This window comes from Rhinoderma darwinii, unplaced genomic scaffold, assembly GCF_050947455.1.
Source record: "Rhinoderma darwinii isolate aRhiDar2 unplaced genomic scaffold, aRhiDar2.hap1 Scaffold_3333, whole genome shotgun sequence".
Classification (NCBI taxonomy): domain Eukaryota; kingdom Metazoa; phylum Chordata; class Amphibia; order Anura; family Rhinodermatidae; genus Rhinoderma; species Rhinoderma darwinii.
The window spans coordinates 24,928-33,494 of record NW_027463404.1 but is presented as its reverse complement, the minus strand read 5'-3'; the positions used below and the strand labels follow the sequence as shown (position 1 = coordinate 33,494).

General features: G+C 46.0%; 1 protein-coding gene across 2 annotated transcripts; it reads right to left on the bottom strand.

Moving 5' to 3' along the window:
* Positions 1 to 877: 877 nt before the first annotated feature.
* On the bottom strand, positions 878 to 7,765 carry MTHFSD (methenyltetrahydrofolate synthetase domain containing). Of its 2 annotated transcripts, none has more exons than XM_075848283.1 (8): positions 7,691 to 7,765; positions 6,857 to 6,960; positions 6,280 to 6,393; positions 5,873 to 5,986; positions 3,905 to 3,995; positions 3,156 to 3,268; positions 2,561 to 2,686; positions 878 to 1,800 (listed from the first exon to the last, which is right to left on the bottom strand). In XM_075848283.1, the coding sequence occupies exons 1-8, from the start codon at positions 7,716 to 7,718 to the stop codon at positions 1,264 to 1,266; spliced, it is 1,227 nt and encodes a 408-aa protein (XP_075704398.1). In that variant the 5' UTR covers positions 7,719 to 7,765; the 3' UTR covers positions 878 to 1,263. The 2 variants fall into 2 exon arrangements, with proteins under 2 accessions (XP_075704398.1, XP_075704399.1); XM_075848284.1 differs by lacking the exon at positions 6,280 to 6,393 and adding an exon at positions 6,137 to 6,250.
* Positions 7,766 to 8,567: the final 802 nt, after the last annotated feature.

Sequence of the window (8,567 nt, the reverse complement as noted above, 5' to 3'; positions counted from 1 at the left end):
GTATAGAAGTGTCCCGCATATAATGTATAGAAGTGTCCCGCATATAATGTATAGAAGTGTCCCGCATATAATGTATATAAGTGTCCCGCATATAATGTATATAAGTGTCCTGCATATAATGTATATAAGTGTCCTGCATATCATGTATATAAGTGTCCCGCATATAATGTATAGAAGTGTCCCGCATATAATGTATATAAGTGTCCTGCATATAATGTATATAAGTGTCCTGCATATCATGTATATAAGTGTCCCGCATATAATGTATAGAAGTGTCCCGCATATAATGTATAGAAGTGTCCCGCATATAATGTATATAAGTGTCCTGCATATAATGTATATAAGTGTCCCGCATATAATGTATAGAAGTGTCCCGCATATAATGTATAGAAGTGTCCCGCATATAATGTATATAAGTGTCCCGCATATAATGTATATAAGTGTCCCGCATATAATGTATAGAAGTGTCCCGCATATAATGTATAGAAGTGTCCCGCATATAATGTATATAAGTGTCCTGCATATCATGTATATAAGTGTCCCGCATATAATGTATACAAGTGTCCTGCACTTCTTTTGACGAGGCTGTATTTTTACGTGTCGTCGTTTGACAGCTGTCAAACGACGACGCGTAAATGACAGGTCGTCTGCACAGTACGTCAAATGAATGGGCAGATGTTTGCCGCCGTATTGCAGCCCTATTTTCAGACGTAAAACGAGGCATAATACGCCTCGTTTACGTCTGAAAATAGGTTGTGTGAACCCAGCCTAAGAGCGAACACTGCGGGGAAGCTGCGGCGTGCAGGGCGACAACCAGCCGTCATGTCCTCCACTAGAAATACTCAATAACTGTAATAACCGACAGCCACGCTGCTCCTGCATGAAATGTCATCTATGAGATGGCTAGCGGTACATGCAGTACATGGACATAAACCACAGCAGCACAGTGTATTTCAGGAGAGGAGTGGGATGATCTTGAAGAGTTACATAGTGGAAGGAACAGGGTCCCCAGCAGCACAGATTATTTCAGGAGAGGAGATTTTGTGGGAGGCCACAGATTGTCAGTTACATATTGGAAGGAGCAGGATCTCCCAGCAGCACAGAGCATGTCAGGAGAGGAGTGTGCGGATCTTGTAGGGGGCCTGTCGCTAGTTTATTATAACATCATCCCTCCAAATCTCACACAGTTCAGCAGACATGGTAAATCACAGTGAGGCGGCCATATTAAACGTCACCCAGCTTTCCCAGAACCAGATAACATTGTCAAAATTCCATATTTGGCGAATCCTCAGCCGGTGACTTTCCTGCAGTGTCGCTGGCGTGTTTGGGGTAACCGTTTCTCTTCTTCTGCCCCCCGTGTCCATTCACTTTATTCCGCTGGGTTCTGGCCAGTTCTACCTGTATGACCTGCCCCGCTATACTGAGCCCCTCCAGGCTGGACACCACCTTCCGGGCCTGGAGCGGATCACTGTAGTCCAGGAAGGCTCGGTGCTGGGGACCCTGCCATGTGAGGTGCACAGGAGAAGCCCCCCGCCCTCGTAATATGCTCTTCAGCTCACTGACCCGTGTAGCGGGGGGGATGTTCCCAATGTAAACGGTGGTGACCTCCTTCTGCTCGGCTGCTCCTGGGTTGTCCATGATGGGCGGAGTCTGACTGGTGTGGGCGTGTCTCGTTCCCCCATTGGTTGGGCTCCTCAGGGTGGAGTCTTCACTCCTCAGGGTCACGTCTTTCCCCGCACTGCGCTCTATTTCATGGAGTCTCCTCAGGACCGGAATCTTACTCATCATCTCCCGACTTATCTGAGGAGCAAAAATAAGGAAAACGTCTTCAAGTTTCCTCAATAGATCAACGCAGCAAAGCGAAGCTCCACCCCCTGCGCCATTTCACAGGGTGAAGCTCCAGAGAATAAAACTTAATGGGGTTTAAGGGGGAAAATGTTTTATTGCATCTGCCCCACATTTCTGGTGTTGAAAAGTCCAAAAATGATGGCGCACACAACATTTGAGCAATAATTTGCAACTTTTTGCGTTTTTACGCAGGAGGGGGTGGGGCCACCTCTCATCTGACAAACGTAATATTAATATTATCTAAAAATAAAATCATCACAAACCTAGCGGAGAGCGCAGAAGATTATGCTCACAGCGGCGCTCGCTGTATGAGAAAATTTACGCTTCCCGCTAGACACATTTTTTTCTAACTTATACCGACTCTCGGTTGGCAGAGTTTCCGTTTGGCGCATTTTAAGCCACACCCCTTTCCCACTTAGCCACACCCCTTTCCCAGAAACTTTATAATAGTGTTTAGTGAAGTGAAACATCTGTTCTTTTTGGCGCATTTCATTTCTTTTAATCTCATTAATCGCGCAAATGCGATAAAAATAATTACTGCAAGTGCCTCAAACGCCATTATTTATTCCAATATCCATGTATTTTGCCGCGATTTTGTGGTAATCACGGTAAAAAACCACGAGTTGACTGCACGGTCTGAATTAACCCTAATACTCCCGTCACCGCCAATTCCCACAGGTTCCCCTCACCCCGTCCTACATGACAGACTGACCTTGGACCATATAATCCCCCTCGGTTTTGGGCGAGTGCAGTTTGTCCGGATTACCCGGGTGGGGGTCAGTATATAATCCACTGTCAGGTCGTGATCGTCCAGCAGCTCCTCCGGAATATCCAGCACCTGCAAACACAAACGTCAGATATCTGCCGCGCCAGGTCGCCGGTATCAGAGCGACATCAGGTGGTTTATCCCGCAAATCAATAACAGCCGTCCTCCCGTCATCTTGGCCTCCTGTATGGATAACTGATAGTAATGGCCGCCAGACAGTGACTGGCACATATACATATATAGATCTTACTTCATGCCCCCCTTTCCTACTTCTCTGCCTATGTGTCAGTCTTCACTGTAGTCTCGGCATTCTATTCGTGAACCAGGAAGCTCAGGATAGGAGATTAACAGGTGCTGCAATGCAATGAATTCTGGGAGCATAGATGGAGAGAACTTACGGGGATGCGTTAGTGGAGCTGCACTAAACAAGCACGTTTGGAGAAAGATAAAAAGTCGGCATTTTGTGGTCACGCATCTCAGATCCGTTATTCGGAAGGAAGGGTTCAGCTTCTACAGTTCATCGCTGGCGTTCAGTCCTTACCTGACAGTCATGGACCACAGTGACCACAACGGTCTGTTCCGTCACCGCGCCCATGGCCACCATCATTGCGTATTCCATATCTGCAAACCCCTCCCCTTTACCGATTCTCCAGCCTGAGGAAGAGAGAGGAAGTCACGTCTCACATTTCTCCCATAATCCCCCGCTGCCGTAGTAATGTCGCCTTATAAACACAAAGCCTTTGCCCATCCTCTGTGATCCTGATACTCTGTCTGTGTGTCAGTCTTCACTGTCGTCCTCGCATTCTATCCATAAGCAGGAAGCTCTGGATGAACAGAGTCGTTTGCTGTGCAGTTAGGAGAATGTTTAAACTCTGCTGGGAGGAGCGACACAAATACATTTCAATATTTGCAGAGTCCCCCACCTCCGCCATAACGCAGTCCTGGCTGCCATCTTTCTGACAAAATACTGGAGTTGCATATGTTTACACACCCCACCTACACCCCTCTATGTGAGTGACCGCTCTGGATCTAAATAAGAGCGTGGGGATCGGGGGATGTCACCTGAGGACGTCTCTCCTGTTATGAACATATTCCGACTCCTGCTCAGCGAAGAAATGGTTATTATTTGTGCGATACTCTGCGGACTACAGGCTGCACTGCTGAATCTCGTCTCTTGCGGGGGCTGATGAGGTCGTCTGGGCTGCCTGAGCTCCTGGCCACTGCCTAAATGACCACTCAGTGCCCCCGACTCATGTGTTTCCGGTTACTGGAAGGTAAAAATCAAATCACCTTTCTCTGATACAGCAACAGATCCCACAACCACCAGATCCACCCGCACCACAGAATCCAGGCCCAACGGGACACTGAAATCCTTCACTCCCTGCAGGAAGGAGCAAGAAGATTAGTGGACAAGCACCAAAGACCAGGACTCGAAGGACCACGCAGAAGTTATAATACAGAGAAGGAGAAAGAGAAAAAGAGAAAAGAAGAGAAAGAAAGAGAAAAAGAGGAGAAAGAAAGAGAAAAAGAGGAGAAAGAAAGAGAAAAAGAGGAGAAAGAAAGAGAAAAAGAGGAGAAAGAAAGAGAAAAAGAGGAGAAAGAAAGAGAAAAGAGGAGAAAGAAAGAGAAAAGAGGAGAAAGAAAGAGAAAAGAGGAGAAAGAAAGAGAAAAGGGGAGAAAGAAAGAGAAAAGGGGAGAAAGAAAGAGAAAAGAGGAGAAAGAAAGAGAAAAAGAGGAGAAAGAAAGAGAAAAGAGGAGAAAGAAAGAGAAAAGGGGAGAAAGAAAGAGAAAAAGAGGAGAAAGAAAGTGAATAGAGGAGAAAGAAAGAGAAAAGAGGAGAAAGAAAGAGAAAAGAGGAGAAAGAAAGAGAAAAGAGGAGAAAGAAAGAGAAAAGGGGAGAAAGAAAGAGAAAAGAGGAGAAAGAAAGAGAAAAGAGGAGAAAGAAAGAGAAAAGAGGAGAAAGAAAGAGAAAAGAGGAGAAAGAAAGAGAAAAGGGGAGAAAGAAAGAGAAAAGAGGAGAAAGAAAGAGAAAAGGGGAGAAAGAAAGAGAAAAGAGGAGAAAGAAAGAGAAAAGGGGAGAAAGAAAGAGAAAAAGAGGAGAAAGAGAAAAAGAGGAGAAAGAAAGAGAAAAGAGGAGAAAGAAAGAGAAAAGAGGAGAAAGAAAGAGAAAAGAGGAGAAAGAAAGAGAAAAGAGGAGAAAGAAAGAGAAAAGAGGAGAAAGAAAGAGAAAAGAGGAGAAAGAAAGAGAAAAGAGGAGAAAGAAAGAGAAAAGAGGAGAAAGAAAGAGAAAAGAGGAGAAAGAAAGAGAAAAGGGGAGAAAGAAAGAGAAAAAGAGGAGAAAGAGAAAAAGAGGAGAAAGAAAGAGAAAAGAGGAGAAAGAAAGAGAAAAGAGGAGAAAGAAAGAGAAAAGAGGAGAAAGAAAGAGAAAAGAGGAGAAAGAAAGAGAAAAGAGGAGAAAGAAAGAGAAAAGAGGAGAGAAAAAGAGAAAGAAAAAAGAGAAAGAAAAAGAAAAAGAGAGAAAAAAAGAGAGAAAGAAAGTAACAAAGAAAAAGAAAGAAAGAGAAAAAGAAAAAGAAAGAAAAAAAGAGAGAAAGAAAAGAAGTAGGAGGAGCAGGAAAAGAACACATAAAATGGCTATTATTTTTCTAGGCTTTTTGGATTGATGGATAAATAGACATCGTTATAATGTGAAACGTTCGGTCGCTTAGAGTTTTGTTTAAATTTCCCCCAAATTCAAAGATCATTGATTGATTGTCACATGACAGGATCACGTAACCACATTGTCCATAGCCTTTATTTCCAGACCTTTCCCCTAGGTGGCAGTGCAGCGCCTCCTCCCTCACAATCAGGATCGTTTTTATCCATCATAGAGGATCTCTGGGACATCTGGATGTCTTGTCCTTAGGATGGACCATCATTACTTGATTGTTGGAGATAAAACTCTCGGCACCCCCAGCATTCAGCTGGATAAAGCGGCACATTTCCTTCATTGTTTACCCAGGTATAGCGCCATAGATACAGTAGTGGCCGTGCCTTGTACTACAGCTCAGTCCCAGTTAATTGAACTGCAGTTCCAGTCACAGCCACAACTGTATGTAGGGCGCTATACCTGTGTAAACAATAAAGGCGAGGTGACGCTAAGGATAGGCCACGTATAATAAACTCCCGGAGAACCCCTTTAATTATATCTGGAGTCGATCAGATCACTCAACTTATCTATTTGTACATACGAAGCCTCTTTGTCATCTCTATAGTCACCTGTGAGGTGGAGCAGACCCTCAGCACCTCTTTGCTGGCCCCTGGTGGCGGAGTGATCCGGTTAAAGAGTCCGGTTCTGAGTCGCGGAGTTGGAACCAACAACGTTTTATTGGCCTGTGGGTAACGGACAGAAAATCTCCATCAATAAGTCCAAGTAGTATCCGGGGGTAAAGAGCAGCCAGCGGTGATACAGAGGCCAGGGGAGGATTGTGGGTAATTACGTGATCTAGAACATGTAAAGAGGAGCTCCGGTGCTGCCGATACCTGTAGAGCCGCCAGGCGGACGCCTTCCAGGGGTTTATCCGGATCCACTTTAATCTCCCTCGTCTGACCGAAAACCTCCAGAGTCGTTACCTGGTGACCGGCCTGGCGGGACGTCTAGATGGGCAGAAGGAGGGGTTACTTACTTGCAGTGTGAGAAATCGCGCGTTCTTCTGTGGAGTATCGGGATTTATCTTAACCGTCTTCGCTGATTGAAAATCCTGCAAGGTCGTTAATCGCTCACAGGCCCGCGCCGCGCCCTGCACACAGAGAGGAGGGTCAGATCACTGGGGTACACTTAAAGGGGGTACTATATATAGAGGGGCACAAAGTGTATTTTATGTAAACTCACAAACGGGCAGCGACAGTCGCACTAGGTAGTGATGTCATCACACAGCAGTGATGTCATCAAATTGGTAATATAAAAATATGTCTTCATCCCAGACAACTTTCTAATAGACTGTGATACAATTGTATCCAATCTAGGCAAACTCACATGAACAGGACAAATCTTTTTCATGTCCGGTTTGCTACAATGTATCAGTGCAGGTAAAATGTGTCTTTCTGGAGGCCGGACCGTTTCCCTCATGTCATGACTGGATACAATTGTAACAAACCCTCAGCTGAGTGAGAAGGACTTGGTCAGGACAGGTCTTTAGCTATGGGCTCGGAGTCTGTTAGATTCACATCTGCTCGGAAACATCCTCATCCATGTTCTGGTACCTTGAAGTTCGGAATCCGGTGATGAACGGGTCGCGGGAAATCAGCCAGATTATTGTCTTCTATATAATCCCAAACCTTGTGCCGAATGTCCCATTTACTGCCCCCTGTAGAGAGAGAAGACGCAGCGCAGGTCACATGATGTCATATACTGGCAGTTCTGAGGGGAGCGTAGTTACCAGTAGGGACCACAGGGGGCAGTATTGGGCCCTGTACCTTTTAATATATTTATTATTGACCTTGTGGTCGGCTTCTAGAGGCAAATATCTTCTTCTGGACGAACACTTCAGGAGCATAGGATAAACGATATAAACTCGTGTCTTCCTTACCGGACATTTCCTGGATCGCTATGTTATAATATTATTATGTAATATTCCCGGATCGCTATGTTAGGGCTCATCCACACGCTGCAGAAAAATTCTGTGCAGAAACGGACCTGCGGTGCGGATTTTTCTTACATGTCAATTCCTGCTGCGGAAAGTGACTGAATTGCTGCGTTTTTCAGAGGAGACGTCACCATCCCCCGACACTGAGAAATTTTTTGTTTAGGTTCCGTTCCTGGTTTTGGCTTAAAAAAACGCATGCAAAATCTGCATTGTGGGAACTGCACCATTTCCTGCGTTTTAATCATTGTTGGGGGATGGTGACTTCAGTCACTTTACACAGCAGAGATTGACATGTACGAAAAACGCGCATCGCAGGTCAGTTTCTGCACAGAATGTTTTCGCAGCGCGTGGATGAGATTTACGTGTGGACGAGCCCTTATTATATAATGATACAATGATATTATATTATTGTTACTATGAGACGGCTGGATACGGTCTACGCGTAACTCACCAGCACTGAGCGTGATCACAGGCTCCATGTTCAGCTGATCGACTGCTCCTTACACAACAGCTGCACAATGTATGGTGGCCCAGAGAGGTCAAACTAGTGAGGAAAGCAAAACCTCCTGTTCTCATAGCAGCCAGTACTGTCTCATGTATCACAGGGACAACGCCTGGCGACTTGTGCGATCTGTCAGGGCAGGTTCAAAAACAAAATGTGGTTTTACGGCAAAAACGGTGCAGCGTTTAAATAATTGTTCTTGAAGTTGATGTTGGAAGCGGGAAAAATGCATGGTCAAAAATGTCTGGTCTTGTGGGGCGTTCTCGGTCTTGTGAGGTGTTCCCGGTCTTGTTGGGCGTCCTCCGTCTTGTGGGGTGTTATCTGTCTTGTGAGGTGTTCCTGGTCTTGTGGGGTGCTCCCGGTCTTGTGAGGTGTTCCCGGTCTTGTGAGGTGTTCCCGGTCTTGTGGGGTGTTCCCGGTCTTGTGAGGTGTTCCCGGACTTGTGGGGTGTTCCCGGTCTTGTGAGGTGTTCCCGTTCTTGTGGGGTGTTCCCGATTTTGTGGGGTGTTCTTGGTCTTGTGGGCAGTTCCCGGTCTTGAGGGGTGTTTTCCAGTCTTGTGGGGCGTTCCCGGTCTTGTGAGGCGTTCTCGGTTTTGTGAGGTGTTCCCGGTCTTGTGGGGGTGTTCCCGGTCTTGTGGGGTGTTCCCGGTCTTGTGGGGTGTTCCTGGTCTTGGGTGGTGTTCCCGGTCTTGTGGGGTGTTCCTGGTCTTGGGTGGTGTTCCCGGTCTTGTGGGGTATTCTTGGTCTTATGAGGCGTTCTCGGTCTTGTGGGGTGTTCCTGGTCTTGTGGGGGCGTTCTCGGTCTTGTGAGGTGTTATCTGTCTTG

Bases quoted from the DNA above. Each gene is read 5' to 3' on its own strand.
- MTHFSD (XM_075848283.1), bottom strand. From the start codon at position 7,718: ATGGAGCCTGTGATCACGCTCAGTGCTG. The intron at 6,394-6,856 runs GTACCAGAACAT...CTCTGTGTGCAG, and splicing joins ACCGGATTCCGAACTTCAAG to GGCGCGGCGCGGGCCTGTGA. The intron at 2,687-3,155 runs GTAAGGACTGAA...TTGTGTTTGCAG, and splicing joins CTGTGGTCCATGACTGTCAG to GTGCTGGATATTCCGGAGGA.